The 22,508-nt window shown below is 35.4% G+C and overlaps 1 protein-coding gene across 2 annotated transcripts in view; it reads left to right on the forward strand.

Moving 5' to 3' along the window:
- Window positions 1-22,508, forward strand: part of btbd11a (BTB (POZ) domain containing 11a) — a 129,283-nt gene that overhangs the window by 103,265 nt on the left and 3,510 nt on the right. Inside the window, exons 3-16 of one of the 2 annotated variants that reach the window (XM_079868443.1) lie at window positions 3,128-3,335; window positions 6,590-6,742; window positions 7,527-7,692; window positions 10,133-10,222; window positions 11,942-12,043; window positions 12,754-12,847; window positions 15,211-15,346; window positions 17,058-17,281; window positions 18,198-18,376; window positions 19,628-19,733; window positions 20,411-20,513; window positions 21,133-21,214; window positions 21,407-21,475; window positions 21,868-21,981. In XM_079868443.1, the coding sequence (XP_079724569.1) occupies window positions 3,128-3,335; window positions 6,590-6,742; window positions 7,527-7,692; window positions 10,133-10,222; window positions 11,942-12,043; window positions 12,754-12,847; window positions 15,211-15,346; window positions 17,058-17,281; window positions 18,198-18,376; window positions 19,628-19,733; window positions 20,411-20,513; window positions 21,133-21,214; window positions 21,407-21,475; window positions 21,868-21,981 (1,826 nt within the window). The remainder of the gene's footprint in view (window positions 1-3,127; window positions 3,336-6,589; window positions 6,743-7,526; window positions 7,693-10,132; window positions 10,223-11,941; window positions 12,044-12,753; window positions 12,848-15,210; window positions 15,347-17,057; window positions 17,282-18,197; window positions 18,377-19,627; window positions 19,734-20,410; window positions 20,514-21,132; window positions 21,215-21,406; window positions 21,476-21,867; window positions 21,982-22,508) is intronic. The other variant, XM_079868444.1, reaches the window with a different exon arrangement.

Raw genomic sequence — 22,508 nt, forward strand, 5'->3', positions numbered from 1 at the left:
TCATACAAGGCTTGAGAGAGTGATTTTATATTCAATCGCATCTTACTCTCAAACTGTGTACTTTCTTTCTTTCTTTCTTTTTATTTTGAACAACAAAAAAAGATACAAATAAAAATATGAAAATACAATAAGGATCTTGCAACACACCGAAAGAAAAAAAAATATCTATAAAGTATTATAACAATAATTACAATATGTTTGAAAAGGAGCGGGATGAAGCAGAAGCTTATTAAGAGTACAATAGTGTTAAAATATAAAAATAATTATGTTCTATTGTTACTTTTTTATGGACAGTAATGTGTTAAAGTTTGCATGAAATAAGTTTCTTCCCTATTGCGACGTATATCCGAGTGGAACAGCTTCTCAACCAAGAAAAAATGTAGAACGGGACTTGAATTTGTCCATCGAGAGGAGAGGAGAGGAGAGGAGAGGAGAGGAGAGGAGAGGAGTGGAGAAGAGAAGCCGCTGCAAGCAGGAGGGGAAGTTATTTTGATTAAAGATTACGAGGGCACATGAATTTTTAAAAGAATGTAATGATGCACATGGATAAATCATTTATAATAAATGCAATATTCCATAAAAAGATCATGGTGACTTTTGTGTTACTGTTTTGTGTGGCTTGCAGGGTATTTGTACATTGGAAGTATGATATTTATTTATTTATTTTTGATGTAAATGAAAAATGACACTCATTTTATGTATTTATTTATTTATTTTGTGCCAAAAATTCATTACTTGTAAAAAAGTAATTGATTATATGAGGCCCAACTCTGCTCTCAAATATTCACTGTAACTTCCACACAAAAAAAGCTTTTAGGGACTATTAAAAATCTGTGCCTGATTGCCTTCTTTAAACCAGCTCTCCTCTATAAAATTTTAATGAGGGCTGTACTTGGAAAGAGTCGATTTGCCTTGGTAAGAAGGCTTTCCTTTTGATAATTCGCTAGGCCATTATAGAGTAGCACAGTCAGTGTAGCTATGTGCAGGAGAGGTGTGTGTGTGTGTGTGTGTTTGTTTGAGAAAAAGAGAAAGAGAGAGAAATGGAATGTTTGTGTGATGGCGAGTGATTTTCACCAGCTGCTGCTATAGTGCTTCATCCAATAAAATTAAGAAAGCAGCATACACTCACATAGACATGTTAACAACTTAAGGTTTAAAACAGTGTGCAGACTTCCTCTTGCTCGCTTTCTCGGTAATTGCGGTGTTTGTGTTTATGTATGTGAATATGTGTGGATGTTGTTCTTAAAGAAGCAATTAAATTTTCCTTGGTTTTGCCAAGAAGGCTCTGTAATTCATCCAAGATAATTTGATCAGTAAAGTTAATCATTTCTGTGTTTATGTGAATAAATAATAGGTCCCAATGACTAATAATTCTGTACAAGTGTTCTTATGTAGTCAAACTTTTTTTTTTTTAAATAACAGGTGTTTATAACAGGTGTTTTGTTTATAAATTGTTATATTTTTTTATGTTTTTTGTACGTATATTTGTGTATACAGTACAGGCCAAAAGTTTGGACACATTACTATTTTTAATGTTTTTGAAAGAAGTTTCTTCTGCTCATCAAGCCTGCATTTATTTGATCAAAAATACAGAAAAAAAATGTAATATTGTGATATATTATTACAATTTAAAATAATTGGTTTTCAATGTATTATACTTTAAATTATCATTTATTTCGGTGATGCAAAGCTGAATTTTCAGGATCATTACTCCAGTCTATCAAATGATCCTTTAGAAATCATTCTAATATGATGATTCATTATCAAAGTTGGAAACAGGTCTGCTGCTTAATATTTTTTCATAACCTGTGATACTTTTTTAGGATACTTTGATGAATAAAAAAAAGAAAAAGAAAAAAGAAAAGAAAAAGAAAGAAGCAAATGTTTTCAAGATAGAAATCTTTTATAACAACAATATACACTACTGGTCAGTAATTTGGGGTCAGTAATTTTTTTCTTTATTTTTTTTTAATAAATCAATAATTTTATTCAGCAAGGATGTGTTAAATTGATAAAAAGTGATAATAAAGAAGATTTATATTAAAAAAAATTTTTTTTATTTTGAATAAATGCAGTTCGTTTTAACCTTTTATTCATCAAATATATTAGGCAGCAGAACTGTTTCCAACACTCATAATAAATCAGAACATTAGAATAATTTCTAAAGGATCATGTGATTGACTGGATGTCACATGTGACACTGAAGACTGGAGTAATGATCCTGAAAATTCAGCTTTGCATCACCGAAATAAATGATAATTTAAAGTATTATAAATTGAAAACCAATTATTTAAAATTGTAATAATATATCACAATATTACATTTTTTTCTGTATTTTTGATCAAATAAATGCAGGCTTGATGAGCAGAAGAAACTTCTTTCAAAAACATTAAAAATAGTAATGTGTCCAAACTTTTGGCCTGTACTGTATGTGTTGTGTGTGTATGTATATTCAATTATTTAAGTTATATTAAATTGTTTATGTTATTTTTTGTTTTTTATATTCAATATATACAGTATATATATACAAAAATACTGTACATAAACATATTAGCTTAACACATTCCTTGTTTTTATGTCTACCAAGTGTATTGTTTTTGTTGTGTTCTAAATGTTAGTCTATTTTATAACTTATTGATCATTCATGATTTCTTTGTGAAAACGTTTGCACACAGTTGCACACCTTTTCAGGCACTTCTGGTCACTTTAAAAGTGTCTGGAAGTGAGTTTAGATACCCAAGAACTATATTTTCTGGCTCTTCTTTTCTTATTGGAATCAGTCTAAATTGTAGCTTTTGTCAGTTTAAGGTTTAATACACATATTTTGACATTTTGACAAGTTTCCTTACCATAAGATGAGTGATATCTCCTGTAACCCCTGCACCAGATTTGGGTGAGAAAGGGAAAAGGTTGTCATCCTGAAGCAGTCATTTCCTCCTTTAATGAATGTCTTCCTGTCAAATGTGCAACTGTCTGTCTTTTGTGCATGTGCTTATGTACAAGGCCTCTAGTTTTATGTCATAAACAGTGTAAAAGCTTTATTTGATGCGAAGCCGCAATCCTAAGGAAGTCTTTGTAAAAGGACATTCCCATACACTCAACCGCATGTCTTTACCGCCCCCTATAGGTGACCTGGTGTCTCGTGCCATGCATCAACTTCAGCCTCTGCACATCAAGAACCCCAGCAATGGAACGCCCGTACACGAGAACCGCACCGGCACCGTGCACTGGGAACCGGAAGCCCTCTACACGCTCTGCTACTTCATGCACTGTCCTCAGATGGAGTGGGAAAACCCTAATGTTGAACCCTCAAAGATTACCCTGCATACTGAGAGGTACATTGTGCATTAGCGCCATGTTTGTCACAATATTGGAGTTAATCAAGGCAGCACAGGATGTCATGTAGAGTTTATGTAGATACATAAATCCCAATCGAATATTTTATTTGTGGTGTTTGCTAATGCAAGCATCACTGCTATAATTACTGGGTAATTATAATTATTATAAGAGTATCATATTGCAGCCACCCAAAACACCCAAGCAACCGCATAAAACACCTCTGCAGTGTTATACAGCATCGAGTGACCTGGTACATGATGGTGGTACATGATTTTTTCCAGATGACTTTTAGGATTATTGACACAGTCGGGGCTCAGGGAAGGCAAGGAGAACGGGATTTACACTTCATCTTGAATTTCCAGATGCATTGATTTAGCACAATGAAGATACAGTAGAACGCTTTACTCCTGTTGGAGGAGAGCGTTAATGGATTGTTATGGAGTTAAGTTCAGCATCCGCTGCATCTTGATAAATCCATCAGGACCTCTCTTCCCTGGCTGCCCCACATCACTCAGATGTGATAAAAAGCCCCCTTCTAAGGACACTGTGGGACGCCCATGCAATGCTCGACAGAATCAGAAAGCTATCTGCTTCCCCAGAGAGGGTCTGCTCTATTTTATTCATTTCTTTCTTGGCCTCTCACAGAAGAATGAGAGAGTGGAGGAAGAAAGAGAGAGTGAAAGATAAGAGAATGACAGAAAAAATAAAATAGATTGTAGGTGAGGACAGGAATAATGAATAGAGATGGAAAAAGAAAACAAGAGATCAGAGCGAAGGAGCGTCTGGAGGTGTTCAGTGCTCTGGCTTTAGATTGCAGGCTTCAGTCCTGTGGACTTTTGTTGATGTGCTCAGTGACATTTCATCAACCTTTCAACATTCTGTAGAAGAATAATACACCAAGGGCACGAACACTCATATACACACTGTAATTATCACCCTGTTTTGTCCCACATACTGTACTGTATAATTTCCAACATGAAATACACTGAAAGATCTTGGAAATATACTTGCTGGAAACGTCTATCCTAGATCTTGAAGACAGTTAATTGAAATTTTAAACAAGGAATCGTTCTCAGTTTGCCTAAAGCTCTAGTGTCATTTGTACTGTAAAGTAAGTAAGGTTAAGATTAAGTGGTTATGTGGAGGTATTTTTATATTATTTTAGTTAATAGGAAATAATGTTTTGTTTATATATATATATAAATGTGGTATTATAAAAAAAATATAAAAATATATTATAACACCTTATATCTAACAATACATTTTATAAATCTAAAATGTAAATAAATTTATAATAAATTATATTTCTATGTAATAATTATATTTATATTAAATATAATAAACGTAATATTTGAATATATTATTATATTCAGTAAATGTTGTTTTTGTGTGTGAATACAGTTGTAATCAAATTTATTCAACCCACCCCCATTGCAAATCAGGTTTATTGGCAAAATCTACAGACTTTCAGCTGTTTGCAATGAACAAATCAAACAAAAGTCATTCAAATAGCTCAATGCAGCAAATGTTTCTGGTGGTTTCCCCAAATTCAACTGAAAATGCAACTTTTCATGACTTCTGCAGTCTCAAAATAATAGTCTTAATAGCTTCTTGACAAAAAAAATCTTATTTGAAACAGGAAGAGTTTATAAATATAAAATGCAAATATTATATATATATATATATATATATATATATATATATATATATATATATATATATTGCAACAATAAATTATATTGTATATTCATTCATGGAGTCTTTTTCATGGGGATTTTTAAAAAAATATTTATAAAAAATATTTATTTCAAAACAAAAAGTATGTATTTTTTTCTTAAATGTTTGATGTGATCTTTTTATTGTACTACTCCTTTAGATTAAAGTACCAAGCTTCCATAAATCAATGGAATATATCTCGGTAAAATATTTATGAAGACTTTGACATTTTTCAAGAGACCCTGAAGTGATTTTGATAAGAAAACTCCCTTCCTCTGGTTAAAGTGCGAAAAAAGAAAACAGTCTTATTTTCCATCTAGATGTGGCTACACTTTTAAACTCCAGACTGGAATGAGAACCACGTCCTTTTCCTACAAACATTTCTTCAAAGGGAGGGGAGCGGAGAAGCACATTATTCAGGCAGAAGAGAAACAGAGAAGGGTTTGCGGTTTGTTTTGGCAAAACTCGGATTCCTGGCAGGCTTTCTTGCGGTGGGTAGGTGTCCGGGGAGGAAGAGTTAGGATTGTGCAAAGCTAGCTGTTAGATGCAGGTCATAAGAAGCACAATTATATGAAGATAGATGGTTCATGGTGAAGCTTGATGGTTTCGTTCCCAATATTTCTACGGTCAAAATGCCTCCTTTTTATTTACGTCCAAGTGCGTGCAATAACAACTCTCAAATGTTTTCTCTAATTTGGAAACTATGATGATATGTTTTGTCCCACACATTGCATGCTTTTTAGCACAGAGGGGTGTGTGGAACAACTTTGACACAAAGACGAACAGATAATGTTGTGTGGGCGGACAAAAACGGTGAAGTCATTGCTTTTTCATACTTGAAAGCCATAAACTAAGTCCATTTCAACCAACTCTGTGCATTTCTCATATAGTCATGTTATATAGCTGTCGCCATTATTTAATGTTGATCCACAACAACCTGACAAGACTCTAAACTCAGTTAAACAGCAGTAAAATAATCTGAATATGCTCATCGGATTTCATGGTCATGATCATTATGACTCACTGCAGTTGAGTCAGCTTCCTCATGTCCCTCAAACTTTACCCTGTAAAGAATAGTTTTGAATATGTAAAAGTGGTGTTTGGCACATTGAGAAAGTGTAATGGAAGCACATTTGCAGCCTTTTAATTCTATTTTTTGAATTCAGATTCGTCTGTTGGAATGAGAGTGTATTTATGAGTCTCAAATTATCTTTTTCTGACTGAAAACTTGTCAGTTTGGTAACAGGACTTTCATATTCCGCCACACTAATTAGATGAAGCTTAGTGCTGGTAATTAGTAGAAACTGTAATCCCACCAGAGAGTTTATGATTACTTCTTTATAGGAAACAAACGTACGCTGACAGTCAAAGGTTTGGACGCACTGGACTGAATTTGTTTCTTATGATCTTTAAAACCTTTTGATCTGAATGTTTAATTCTTAAATACTAGGAATGAAGTTTGTTGACAACATAAATGATGAAATCAGTAAACTGCTTTTCTTATATCAAACATATCTTTCTTCTGCCCCTGCAGGCCGTTCCTGGTCCTGCCTCCACTGATGGAATGGATCCGGGTGGCCGTGGCGCACACAGAACACCGCCGAAGCTTCTCTGTGGACAGTGATGATGTACGTCAGGCAGCCCGACTGCTGTTACCCGGGGTGGACTGTGAGCCGCGGCAGCTGAAGTAGGTTTGGAAGGCAACGTCACTTCCATACATGCACAAACACATGGTCGGCATACACGTTATGCATGTAGAATGCCTTTATTAACAGTTAGTCATTCATTAAAGGACAGAAGGACACACAAACACATAGACGCACACACACACACACACACACACACACACACACACACACACACACACACACACACACACACACACACACACACACAATGTACTCATACTGCACAGAGTATTGTTAAATTCTTGTCTGGATTTAGTTTCCTAGTGACAGGACATGTGACATGGACATAGTTATTTTGAGGAGCACCTTAACAGATGCCGGTTAACTTGGCAACAGTCTTTTAAAGTGTGTGTGCGTGTGCGTGTGTGTGTGTATGTGTTGTCTTTCTTCTAGCCTAGAAGCCTAGTAACATTTTCTTGAAAAGAAAATGATGTTATATGAAAGAAATTAAAATATATTTTTATAAAATATTTTATAATCATTAGATTTTTTATATATAACAATATATATAATGTATTATATTATATATTCAATATGTATTATATATTATTTACATTATTTATATATATATATATATATATATATATATATATATATATATATATATTATGTAATGTAATATATAAATGTATATAAAATAAATAAGAATTATGAAAGAATATATAATAAAAACATACTTAATTACAAGCTGCTAGGCTGAATCTAATTAGTGTGGCAGAATATGAAAGAACTGTTGTATGTGTATAAAAAAAAGTAAATAAACACTTACCTTTTATTCAACAGAGCAGACGACTGCTTCTGTACCACAAGGAAACTGGACGCTGCATCCACAGAAGCAAAATTCCTGCAGGACCTGGGCTTCCGGATGCTCAACTGTGGACGAACTGACCTGGTCAAGCAAGCAGTCAATCTGCTCGGGCCAGATGGCATTAACAGTATGAGTGAACAGGTGGGCACTGATATATTCACACACACACCACACATTTTGTAGCATTCATGTACTATTCAGGCCTGAATATTGTATATACTAGATTATAGATTTGAACCTTTATATCTAATAATAATATAATTAACAGGAGATAATATGACCTTGAAAGTGGCATTAAATTGCAATGATATTCACTGAAAAAATAGTCAACTTTAAAGGGCATTTGCAACCCATTTTACTTCAGTAATGTGACATACATTCTAAATGTCATTGCATTTGATACAGAAAAAATAAATGTGCATTTCTTTCTGAACTAACAATAAAAAGAGGCTTGGTGACACTAAAAATAAAGTCTTTTTGAAAGTGGAGCAAGTTAAAGGGGTTCTTCACTGCTGGCAAAATGGGCTTTCAACAAAACTTTGCTGTCTAAAATTGGTGCTACCTGACTAGAGAAAAAAGAATGTTGTCTTCCCTTTTGCCAAATAGGTATATAATGCCGGTCAATACCGCCTTGCTTGAGTAGGAAATACTTCTTAGAAAACTTTTAGTCATAATTGTGTCGACAAAGCTGTCAAAAGTTCGTCGGATGACGCATTTTGCTGACAAATAATCATGAATTGAAATGATGTGCACTGTTGAATTGTGCAAACTAAGATAAAGAGCATGTATTTTGATTACAGGATTTGGCTCTCCTTATCCATCCTACAGTTTCTTGTAAATTCTGTTGGCACAGACCCTTTTGTTTATACTGTAACACATTTTATAGTGACTATGAATGCAATTAATTACAACACCAACAACATAATAACAGAGTATATTTATGAGCAGCTCCACAAAATAATTACGTCATTAAATAATCACACATCCTTTAGTATTAATCAGAACTTGCACTGTAATTACCCCGTAATGTAAATGCTCATGTAAACTGTGACTTTCCCCACATCTGCCTTCCATAGTTTTCCCTGTATAGCATCTGCCTCATACCATTAAATATTTGAGAATCAATGACATTTCTGCAGCATGTGTCATTGTAGATGAAAAATGGCCTAGTAGGTTTCTTATAATATTATGTGAAGAAAGATGACCCACATAGACATTTAGAGGCGAAGGAAACAAATAAGATGTTACATGACCTTTAAATAAGGAAAAACGCTTTTAATCTGACTGATCTGTGTAGGAAGCATCTATCATGATAGTAGTCATGACACTCGGTATTATGAATCAAATAGTGTCATCCGTATATCTTATGATTGCGTGTTATTGTCACGGTCTGTCTTGAAAACAGCAGCCAGTTTATGCAAAGAATGACGGCGACATGCCGGTGCTGACAGAGTGGATTAAACTAACATGTAAAATTGAAGCGACATGTGAAGGCAAAATGTGATGTGATGACAGAGAGAAATGTTGTCGAGTCCAGCTGGGAATCATTGAGAGTTGCTCCATCTTACTTTGGAAGAGTTGCTCTGAAATCACGCTGGCAAATATGGGACTCGTTATTTCAAAAAAAGCCTTGAGGGAAAATACGATTCAACTGACAAATGAATCTCCTTCTTCATGGTGAAAACTGTTTGTAGAACGCACACTCTCGAGTTAGTAATGGAATAAAGTGTTTACAGTTAACATCAAGCAGAATGCCTAAAACCCCTTTACCCGTGTAAAGAGCCAAATTTATTAGGAATAAATTAACTGAAATCACTGTGAAATTGAGTGCACTAAAGACTTGACCATATCTCTTTTTACAGAGACCCAGAATAAATTTAGATAGATTTGTCACCATTATATAAATGCATAAACAGTTTTCGGTAACACTTTACAATAAGGTTTCATTAGTTAAAATTAGTAACTGCATTAGTTAACGTTAACAATGAAAAATACCTTTAAAGAAATGTATTGATCTTTGTTTGTTCAATTCAACATTTACGAAAACATTATTAAAATGTACATATACATACATACATACATACATACACATGCATACATATACATACATACATACATACATACATATATATATATATATATATATATATATATACATATACATATACATACATATACATATATATATCAAAACATGACTATGAAAGGTGAGAGGGTATTAATGGTGTATTTTCTTTCAAAGACTGTTTAAAAACATAGCTAATTATTTGGCTTCATGTGCCTTCATGCACTGATGCTTATATGTGTGTGTTTCCCTAAAGCAGTGCAAGATTTGATGGTGAGAATGAATTGTTTTCTGTTTAAAGTGCTTTAATTGAGCATCATCCATAAAGATTACTGTTCCACTCAGTTCATTTAAATGGACACTTTAAGCCCTTAAGACAATGTTATTTTCAGAGACTTTTTTGCTAAATAACCCTTAACTAGTGCCGCAGTAACTTGTGCTGTAGGCTGTACAGCGATGGGCTCGGACTATGGCATGTTTACTGCAGGTGTTCAGTGTTTTTTATGTGTTGCTCAGGGCATGACCCCTCTCATGTACGCGTGCGTCCGTGGGGACGAGGCCATGGTGCAAATGCTGCTGGACGCTGGGGCAGACATTAACAGTGAGGTCAGTATTTTTTGGTTGGACAATTATGAAGTGTCTTATGAAGTGTTTTCCTCTGTCTCTATTAAACTAACTATCCTATCTCTATGAAATTAATCAACTATTCTCTCTGTCCTCTTCCCGATGTTGTTTGCATGTACTTAAAAAGTGGTCGTGTCTACTTAGGTTCTCATTGATCTCGTCGATATTTATTTCGATTAGAAGCAAATGAGATATGCTAAAGATTTCCAGCAAAATGGACATATTTGTAAAATACATTTGACACAAATGTATTTTTAACACTATTAACTATATATTTTTAAAAAATACAATGATTGCCTAAAGTAGATATACTGATTGTGAAGCATTCAGGTTGAAAACATGAAACATGATTATAAAAGTGGATTAAAACTGATTCAGTTGGCTAGCTTGCATAAAACAGCATTGACTCAATGTCATTCTAATCTAAGGGTCATTAATTGATATTAAAAGGAACATGTTTCACGTATTTGCCTTTCATGTATTAGTTCTGAAACCGGTGAAGAACGGGTACAGGTCATATTTTACCACACAAAAATGTTTTTGTTTTTTTGCATTGTGACGTTACTTTTATGACAGTTAAACATGTTTTCTAATTAGCATAATATGTCTGGATGAGAAGTCTCACTATTTTTGATGATTTGAATGATTGTAATTTAGTGATTTTCTTATAATAATAAAATCAGTATATATTAAAGGCAGTATAACAAATAGTACCACAATGAATAAATACTTTGCATCTTAAGTAGATTATTTCATAGTAGTATTTCACATACATGACGTTTTAGATAAAATGTCAATTGTTTTGGGCTGAAATTTGACCTTATGTTCTTGACCATTTTCATGAAAGTCAGTCCTGTGTACATGTATGTCGATGTGATATTGTGCTCTTTTACCTCATGTCGTCTTCATTTGACCCTTAAAGGACATTTTTAAATGGAGTTGTTGACTTGGGCACAAAGCACCAAATGCATAAACAGTGATCTTAAGTTGTTTTACAAATTGCTTCAAACTCAAGGAGAGTATTAGCAGGTGGGCAGATGTGCAGTTATTTGCCTACCTTATGTCCTAATGTTCCTAGGCGATTTTGCACAAACAAGTGTTAACCTTAATCCCACCCTGAACAATCAGTTCCAAAAGGTCATGTTTGCCTAGACAAGAACAGATGCCTGCATAATTTACCATTGACTACAGGGCTCAGTTCAGGATGCATTACAGCTGTAAGCATTAAAACCAGACAAGCCTTCTTTTTTGGTGCTTTGTACATGAGTCACTGCTCACTTACACTTCTAGCGTTTGAACTCGCTGCCAATTATTCTCCCTGCAGTCTTTATGTTACCGCTATGAAAACCGTGAACTAGATCCTAACCGTCTTCAAACCGTGGTCAGGATTTTGAGTAAAGCGAAGAGGGCGTATAGGGGTTGTCCAAAGGAAAGCAGATGCAAGTAAACTCTAGTTTGTGGGCTGGATGGAAGAAGGGGTTTGGAGAACAAAACAAGCACTTGCTCTTTCTTCCTCTATTCGCTTGAATTAACAAAACAGCCAGACGGCGGAAGAACTTTCCAACTTTCCGCTTACTCATTCACTCTTTCCTTCCCCTTTTTTCTTTCTCGTACTCCTGCAATTCCGCAATTGGAGCACAGTGTTCTGGTATATAATGGCTGAATTTTTCTCTCCCTGAACTTCACCTATATGATTCCCAGGTGCCCAGCTCACTACACAAGCACCCCTCAGTTTATCCTGACACCAGGCAGGGGACTCCACTCACATTCGCCGTGTTACACGGACACGTCCCTGTCGTGCAGGTAGTGGCGGTGTGAATGATTTGATGCCTTCCACCTTTGTACTTTCCTTGATTATTATTATGATGCCGCCATCATAATAATAATGGCACAAATGAAAAAATGTGATGTTAGACTCTTGTGGGCTGGATGGTGCTGCCCCAGTTCAGAGGAGCTTGGATGAGGATGTCGATTGGTAGTAGGAATAGGCCATATGTGCCAAGGAAGAAAGAGGAACGCTTTGAAAATAGAGGCCAGTTTATTGACTGTGCACTCTACTTTTCCCCCCAAAAGTGGAAAAAAGTCTTAGTTTCACTGTAAATACTCTATAAGTGTTGAATCCGATGTCCTACCAAGACACGTATTTAGCTCTTCCAGGAAAATGGAAAGACAAAGGGGATATTTCCTGGGATATTTCTCAATCTCCCAGAAGCACACATCCATAGTAGGAGATATTATCAGTGAAATCCTTTTTATTTCATTCAGTATAAATAATTTCCCATTTTCTTTGACAAACAGACCAAAAATCGTCCACCTAAAGCATCAAGAGTGAAAGAAATTATGATCAGATTACCATAAAGATGTTTATTAGCTGCAGGTGGCCTATGTGATGAAAAGAGCAGGCTAATTTAATGCAATTACAGGACTTTTATTTACCGGTATCTTGGTGATATTAAAGTTAAATCCTCTAAAATCTGTTTTATAATGATTGTTCTTCTCATCTTATTGAGCAGCTTCTACTGGATGCCAGAGCTAACGCAGAGGGAGCGGTTCAAGAAGGCACAGAGAATTACACTGAGACGCCACTTCAATTGGCGTCTGCGGCAGGTACCACAAAATACTGAAGCCATACAAAAACTTTTACAGTATGAATTTATGTATTATTAAATTGCAAAATATAAAACCAAGTGGCATCTGCAAACATGAAGCAATTACTGGCCAAAGACAATTACTGATGTCAAGGTTATATTTATTGGATGTATGAAGTAGTTTCCCTCAAGTTCACACAGTCCAACAATATATCTGCTTTTTTATCCTTTACATTTTTTTTTATTTTTATATTTTGCTAAGTTTTCTATCTTTAAAATAAATGCCACTTGATTTGATATTTATGGTTTGATATCTAATACAGTGACATTATGCTGTGGCTTAAGTGTCCAAATACTTTTTATGGCCACAGTAAATTATCTTTATGACATGCAGTGTCATATATATATATTACCTTTAGCTGTTACAGTACTTTATACCTTATCTACCTCTAAAGGAAGAATATTAGTACCTTAAAGAGATAATTTACCCTCATTTTGTCATCATTTACTTACTCTTATGTCATTCCAAAGCTGTATGACTTACTTTCTTCTGTGACACAGGTAGATATTTTAAAGAATATTTCAACTGTTTTTGTCTATACAATGAAAGTCAATGGGACATTGGATTTAGCTGACTTTTATTGTATTTACAAAAAAACAAAACACTTTGACTTTTTATAGAATATCTTCCAAGTATTTAAGGTAGTAATGTGCACAATTTAGGGGTAGATGAGGTATTTTTGAGAGTGCTGCCTTAGTGGCATTTAGATTATGGCGCCTCCATGTGAGTGAAATCTTTGACAGCATACAGAGTAAATACGTTTTAGATGATTTTTCACTCTACATCCAGGACCCATTTTTTAAATGGTTACATTCTGTTCCTTTTGTGCCTCTAATTTCAACCAAATGGTCTCTGCTGACTGTTATCTGACAAACTGAAGACATTATACTTTTGTGCCCCAGACTGGTTCCAGAACCATAATAGTATTATTCAGAGACTGATGGGGCTGCATCGCTCTCAGGAGCTCTTTGCAAACTTGCTAATGAGCCTTAGCAACAGCAGCTTTTTTTCCATTTAACATCCACAGTGTGAATGTGACAAGTCCACATGGTGGAATGATGTATTGAAACCAGTGCCAAATGAGATTTCATAATCTCAGCTGTGGCAGTCCTATGAATATGAATTGACCTGAGTGATATTCATTTACATTTGCCAAGTGTTTTCCAGCATAATGCTGAAAATTACCTGTCTGCCCCACTTAGCATACACACTCTTGAAGACTTGGGTAATTCAAGTTTGAGTCAGCTGGTAATGGGCACCTTCTCTGTGGGATAAAAAAGGATGGGGGTTCACAAAAATTGTATCATCTCATGCAGAAGAGGGGAATGAAGGAACACAAGCCAAACCGACTGAGACGAAATGTCTAGAAACAGGTTTAACCGTATGCCTGTGTTCCCTTGTGACCCCTCAGAAATGGCTGCGGATGGGATTGTTTGAGCCTCATCGGATCCAAAGCTCATCAGGCCTCACTGATTACGCCCCATTTGCTGTATGCTGGGTCAATTACCCCCAGTGTTAACATTCGGGTTTTCCTTCTAATTTAGAAAAGCTTTCTCCTCATTAGTCCATGTGGATGTGCACAGGACAGCCTGCTAATTTACATTAGTAAATCAATCTGGGGACGACCTGCTAGACAATCTGATTGATAAATACTTTTCCTGAAGCTCAACTGCCAGTAAAATGTGTACCTTTTTATGACCTGTTCAAGGTCAAACCATGACAGATAAGAGATAAAGGACTTTCAATTTTAAATTCATAGCTTAACATGAATAAGGGAATTGTAGATGGAGGAGCCAATCAGGCCAAAATAAACAAAATCCGCGACTTAATCCATCCCCTTATTAAACTAAACAAAGAAAATAAATAACACAAAACTGGTCTAACTCAATGTCTTATGATAAAAGGAGGGGACTAAAATACAGTACTTGAGATTTTTTTCACACTCACAATTTAATGAATTAATTATTGAAATGATTATGATTGACTAAAATAACTGAGATTTTTTCACACTTTTTTTTTACATTTTTACACTATTAACATATGATTAACTAAAATAACTGAGATTTTTTCACACTTTATTTATTTATTTAATATTTTTGCACTTTACCAACACATAGCATATTTGCATAGTGTTTTATTTATGTTGTCATAAGAAACCGTCCACCTTTTAATACGGTCACAAGAAACACATTTGAGAGATATGCTACTAGTTGTAAACAGCAATGTGCCTCTGCTGACCTCAATAGTAGGTGTCTAAATGCGTTGCTTTGGATAAAAGCATCAGCCAAGTTAATGTAATATAAATGGTCTTCTTTTAACAGGCAACTTTGAGCTGGTCAGTCTGCTTTTGGAAAGGGGAGCAGACCCTTTGATTGGCACCACTTACCGTAATGGCATTTCCTCTGGTCCGCTGGGTGAAATGAACTCATACAGCCTGGCAGCAGCACATGGACACAGGTAAAGCACACCCAATGACTCAACAGCAAATGAAGTGTATAAAGTGACAGCACATTCACCACCAGCCCAACGGGGAACTGAACTTTCATTAGTTCATTGACACATTTGTCACACATATCATTATTTCTGTGTCCTTATACATCATTCTGACTGCAGAAACTTAATCTATCAGAACTGAACCCCTGATGTGTTATTATTGGCACTTATAAAAGCTGAGCTGGTGTATTTGACTGTAAAATTGTGTGTAATTTACTACCATAACTCCAACCCCATCATTGCTGGTGAATGGGATGGATGACTGCTTGCTCATTCATTCATTCAGTCTCACCTATGGCCAGCGCTGCATAATGGAACCTTATTGAAATTCATATTGCATACGTCTGAATGAGAATCCAGCATGTTCAACAGCCAACTCACCCACCTCTGCGGTATTAAGGCAATCCGTTATAAAGGGCTTCAGAACGGGACACATCTGTATCTGAGCCAGAACTGAATGTCTTTGGCTTCAAGTCCTAGGGATGTTTACAGTTGTGCATGTCGCAGTGTTTGGTTGTTTATGCATATTAGATCAGTCGTAGAGCGCTGGTACTTTTATGAAAGTAAATGAGTTTACAAAGACAAGAAAATGCGGCAAAGCAGAGAAGAAAAACACATTGGAATGCATTGATAAATGGAAGTCATAAAGAAGCGCTCAGTATTTTATAGATGTTCTTTTTTCAAACACTTTGTACTCATCAATCCTCTGATTGCACGCAAGTAATCCTCAATGGCTAATGGCTTTGTATATAACAGTCAAATTATGACAGTGTTTTTGTTTTTGAAAAAAAGTCAATCTTTGCTTTACACAAAAAGTATACTGTTATTAATTACTCAAGTCATGACGTTCTGAACTTATACTAATGTACAAACGTTTGGGGTCAGTAAGACATTTAATTGTTCTTGAATAATAATATATTGAAATAAAATTGAATAGAAATAATATCTTATGCTCACCAAGGCTGCATTTATTTCATAAAAAATACATTAAAACAGTAATATTGTAAAATATTATTACAATTTAAAATAACTGTTTTCTATTGTAATATATTTTAAAATGTAAGTTCTTCCTATGATGGCAAAGCTGAATTTTCAGAATCCATACTCCAGTCTTCAGTTACACATTATCCTTTAGAAATCATTGATTTAATCAATGATTTGGTGCTGAACATTCTTATTATCAATGTTGAAAACACTTGTACTGCTTAATATTTTTGTGTAAACCATGATAAAAAAAATTCAGGGTTCTTTGATGAATATAAATTCAAAATAACTGAATTAAAGTAAAACTTTTGAATGTTAGTGCATAAGCTGTGTGTGTGTAACAAAAGAGCATTTTAAGGATTCTTTATGCAGCTCTTTTTAATAATATTTTTTTCTATTATAATAATTTTGTGTATAAATTTCAAGTTCATAATCACTGTCAAGCTCCAAAAAGACAAAGTAAAAAATGATTATAGCCTAAAAGTGGTCCAATTATTATAGTCTAAAAGTAGTCCATAGTCTTCTGAAATCATACAATAGCCTTTGTAAAAAAAAAAAAAACTTTAAAAACTGTCAAAAAAGTAACAGCCGGTTTGAAAACAACATGAGGGTGAGTAATTGTTTTGTGAGTGAACTATTCCTTTGAGTATACATACCTGAGCGAGTTTGTTACGTGCACTTGCTCCTGCAGGAACGTGTTCCGGAAGCTTCTGTCCCAGGTGGAAAAGGACAAGGGGGACGTGCTGTCTCTGGAGGAGATCCTAGCTGAGGGCTCAGAGGTCGTAGAGAGGAGAGCACCACAGAACGAAGGCACCCTCCGGACAGGCAAGGCCAAACTAAGAGCCCTCCGCGAGGCCATGTACCACAGTGCCGAGCACGGCCATGTGGACATTACCATAGACATCCGCAGCCTGGGTTAGTAAAAGCACTGCACGATTACCACAGACATCTACCACCTGGCTCACTTCTGTCACTCAGCGATTAGTCTCAGCCTCAGATGGCATCTGATGCGCAGTGCACATAAAAACAGCCATTTCCAATCTTACTCGTGAAGGTAAAAAGTCCATTTTCTTTTTACCAATCCACTACTATAATGCTAATTTTGAGGCTGAACTAATCGCTTCTCAAAGTTTACCAGGTTAGTGGCATCAATGTTTTAGGCCCTTAGTTGCTAGTTAACTAGACACCCATGAATATCTTTTGTGTGTATTGTTTTCTGCCTGTCAGTATCACTATGCACCATATTTATCTACTAAAAGATGCTATTTACACTGCCGTTCAAAAGTTTGGGGTCAGTAAGGTTTTTGTTATGAAAGAATTGTATACTTTTATTCAGCAAGGATGCATTAAATTTATTAAAAGTGACACTAAAGACATTTATAATGAACTTTCTATTAATCAAAGAATCTATAAAACATGTATGACAGTTTGCACAAAAATATTAGGCAGCACAGCTGTTTTCAACATTGATAATAATAAGAAATATGTCTTGAGCACCAAATCACCATATTAGATTGATTTCTGAAGGATCATGAGACACTGTATAAAATTCAGCTTTGCCATCACAGGAATAAATTACATTTTAAAATAGAAAACAGATATTTGAAATTGCAATCCTTTATTTTTTTTACTGTGTATCCTTTCCTTTTATACTGTGTTCTTTCAAAAACATGAAAAAGTCTTACCGACCCCCAATTTTTAGTGTAGTGTAGTTGCAATATGCATTGCATTAGTTCTCTTTACAGGGGATTGACAGATCGATGGAGGCGACAGATCGATTCTGAAGTGAATGTATTTCTGAAAATAATTGATATATGGATTCCATATGCAGGCGTGCCGTGGACCCTGCACACATGGCTGGAGTCCCTGCGGACGTGTTTCGTGCAGCAGCGGCGGCCGCTGATCCAAGGCCTGCTGAAGGACTTCAGCTGCATTAAAGAAGACGAGTACACAGAGGAACTTATCACGCACGGACTGCCACTCATGTTCCAGATCCTTCGAGCCAGCAAGGTCTGTTCTCAATGCTTTATTACAGCCTGAGCCAGTATCAGTCCTTTATTTACCAGTACTTCCTGATCATATCAGTAGACATTCATAGTGTAGAGTTTTAATCAAGGTGAAGTGTATCAATTCAGAGCCACTACACTCCTCCTGTCTGCCATCAGTGTTATTTTAATATTATTTATTGTAGTATTTATTGATATTTTGAATTAGCTTTTATTTTTATATTTGCATTTTTATGTGCTTTTGAAATTGTTATTAGGTTTTCTTTGGCTTTAATTTATTTTTATTTCAACTTCATTTCAGTTAATTGTGAAGGCAACATTTCTAAGTTTTTCCATAATTATTTTATTTCGATTAAAGGGATCGTTGTTACGGAATGGCTGTGTCAATGAAGCACACGACGAAGGATGATTCCTTTTAATTAAAACCCACAAAGAAGAGAAACTCAAAAACAACCATCCAACAAAGACGACAGACCACTAGACAGTACAAGACTAAGACTTAAATACACAGGTGACAGGGAGGAACTGATTGACAAGATAATTGACACACAGATGAACCAAAAGAACTAATGAGGAGGGTTACCATGGGAACAAATGAATGGCGGGAAACTGAACAATAGAAACAAAGAATAGAGTCCAAAAACAAACAGACATGTAACAATAGTTCACCCAAAAAAGAAAATTCTGTCATCATTTACTTACCCTTAAGTTTTTATAAACCTGTATGAGTTTTCTTTGTTCTGTTGAATATCGGTAACCAAACTGTTTCTGGTCCCCGTTGACTTCCATAGTAATTTCTTTTTCATATTATGAAAGTCAGTGGGGACCAGTTTGGTTACTCACATTCTTCAAAATATCTTTTGTGTTCAACAGAACCTTTTGGGGTGAACTATCCCTTTAACAAAAACTGTTTTAATAGTTTAGTAGCTTATGTTTTAGTCTCTATAATATTACAGCGCAGTTTTGTTGTTATTTTACACTTTAAATTATTTGCAACACTATTTCGAATTTAATGTCCCTCGTAAGTCTCTGCATTATAGTTATCACTGCGTGTCAGTCCCTGTCTCTGAGCAAACAGGCAATCAACGTCAGCCACACCAGTTTCAGCTTTCTCTGTAATTAACATGATAAATCCTCTCATTACAGAGCTCATCACAAGTGCCGTGTTGCTATTACCGTAGGCTTGGATGCGTTTTACTTTTAGAAAACAGAATTTAGGGTCTAACTACACCGTGTGTGTTTGTGTGATCTACAGAATGAGATGATCAGCCAGCAGCTGTCAGTAATCTTTACCCAATGCTACGGGCCTTTCCCAATCCCCAAACTCACAGAGATCAAAAAGAAGCAAACGTCACGTTTGGGTGAGTATGTCAGTGGCGCTGTCTTGTTAAGTTCGCCTTTAAAAGGGACTCCATTTCTGCTCTGCCTCTACATTACTAACAATATCAGTAATTTAACAGAATCAAACAAGCAAAATTGCTGGGAAACAACAGTTCTATAAACAAGAAGATTAGCTTACTTTTAAGGCACAATATGGCCAGTAATTTTGTCTGTTTTTGATCCGCTAATAAAAAAAATAATTAGACAACCAAAACTAACTGTTGTGTTATGCACATTATGTGTCAATTCAGATCATTAGAAAATGTCAAATCAACTTGTGCTGCACAAGGATTCAAATTTATCTGGATTTAATTGGTGAAGCTTGTTAAATCCATGAACTGAGCTGCATTAGTCAAACTACAGTGTCACAAGGACAGTTTCAGTCAGGAGACAGAATACACAATTTTGGTTAAATTTCATTTGACTCTTGAAGTTTTAGAGGAACACTAGTGCCATCTAGGCTTTGGTTAAGCTATTGGCAGGTATAGAATTATAAAATAGACATCTTTCATGCTCTTTCATTTAATGTGTTGATGACAGCCTGTCAAACACAAGACAAGCCACTACTGCTAAATAATGAAGAAGCTTGTGTAATCAGTGTTGTGTAATATCGTCTCCGACTTGGGGACTTCATCATTTGATTTGTATCATCCTACAGATCCACACTTTCTCAACAATAAAGAGATGTCTGATGTTACGTTTCTGGTGGAAGGAAAGCCCTTTTATGCCCATAAAGTGCTGCTCTTCACTGCCTCAGCAAGGTATGTCTTGATATTGTACAATTTATTACACATGGCAGGAGTGGCAGAACTTGGAACGTCGGTTCTTTACTTTTAGCACACGTTCAAATTAGTTGGCTCACATTAAAAGCACTTTTCTAATATAGTCTATGATTCACTGTAGTTTTAGCACCTGATGTTATTTCAAACAAGGTCATTTGTGCTCATGAAAAGAATCAAATTTCATATCTATCTATCTATCTATCTATCTATCTATCTATCTATCTATCTATCTATCTATCTATCTATCTATCTATCTATCTATCTATCTATCTAAATTGTTGACATTTCAATTTTGCCATCTTGGAAATTGGTACTATTTCATCTCAAGATAACATTTTAATAATAAAACCTTTCCAAATCTGCAAGGTTTGCAAGAATATTAATTCATGCGAAGTGACTGGATGGTCTAGGATTTAATGTCAGAATGAGCTCATTCATATTCATGAATTAATTTGCATTGACATGCAATTCAGAATATCTCACAGCCACACAATTTAAAATGTAAATGTTTTTACTGAGCTCTGTAAATAATTGATTGAGTAATAATACAGCACTTAAAGGAAGTTAATGTTTCTCTTTACCTCTTTCTGACATGCAGGTTTAAGTCTCTGCTCTCTAACAGACCAGCAGCTGAGAACACGTGCATCGAGATCAGTCATGTCAAGTACAACATTTTTCAGGTTGGAATCCTCTGATTCATAAATCCCACTCAAACTCATGTGGTATTACAGTCAAACTGCGCTACCCTAATTCCCTTCTCTGTCAACACAGTTCGGCTTAGTGACAAAATACGTCTGTACATTTGTGACTAGTGCTAAGCGTCTGTCTTAAAATGTTTCTTAGAAGTTTGAGAACATTTTTATGTGTTTCAGCTGGTAATGCAGTATCTCTACTGTGGCGGAACTGAGTCACTGCACATCAGGAACACTGAAATTATGGAGGTATTAAATATTCTCTTCTCTTTCCTCCTTTATGCTCATAATTCCTGCTACCCTAAAGCCTTTTTTCATCACCATGGCACCCACACACTAATGATGACTTAATGATTAATGACTTGAGATGATGCTGAAAGTGATGAATGGATGAATTACGGTCTGATGGCGTATGGGAGATTTCTCATGCCGTACTTATCGGAAAACACTCTGAGGAAAAAAAATCTATATGTAATCTCTCATTTATCTTTAGCAGATGGAGGCTCTCTAGCACGTAGAACTGCAGCAGAACTTCTGATAAATGTTTATGTATTTTAAACTTAATTAAGCGATTGCTCTTGATCATTATAAACCTGAAAGCTTGATGAGTTTGGCTCATTAACAGTCCCTCTGCTTCAAAGCTCCTGTCTTCAGCCAAATTCTTCCAACTTGAGGCTCTCCAAAGACACTGTGAAATCATCTGCTCCAAGAACATCACCACCGACACCTGCGTGGACATATACAAACATGCCAAGGTGCTCTGAAACATTCATTTATATGTCATTCTATTGCACTTTTTATTTATACATTTCCCTAGATTAGTTATTTAATGTGTTGTCAGGATCAGAGATTGTACACTGTATGTTTGTAAAACCCTGGATTAACATTTTATTTGCATACTTATAAGGTTAATAACATTGATTAGACAAATACATCATGCCAACGAGGATGCGACCTGTTCTAATAATTGCTTGTCTGTCTGTGTAAATGTCAGGAGCTTAATTTGCTCTGCTTGTTTTGAGTCTTTAGAAATATACAGATTAAGTATCTAGTGTGTGTAATTTTTAGACAAGAATTGTGGTACATTATGTTATAGTACTGCATGGATTTTACATTGTATACCTCTGGATACCTTAGCAGGGCTTTGTATACAACATTATTAAAGGATTAGTTCACCCAAAAATGAAAATTCTGTCAGTAATTACTCACCCTCATGTTGTTCCAACCCCGTAAGACCTTCGTTCATCTTCAGAACACAAATTAAGATATTTTTGATTAAATC

This window comes from Squalius cephalus, assembly GCF_949319135.1.
Source record: "Squalius cephalus genome assembly, chromosome: 4".
Classification (NCBI taxonomy): Eukaryota; Metazoa; Chordata; class Actinopteri; order Cypriniformes; family Leuciscidae; genus Squalius; species Squalius cephalus.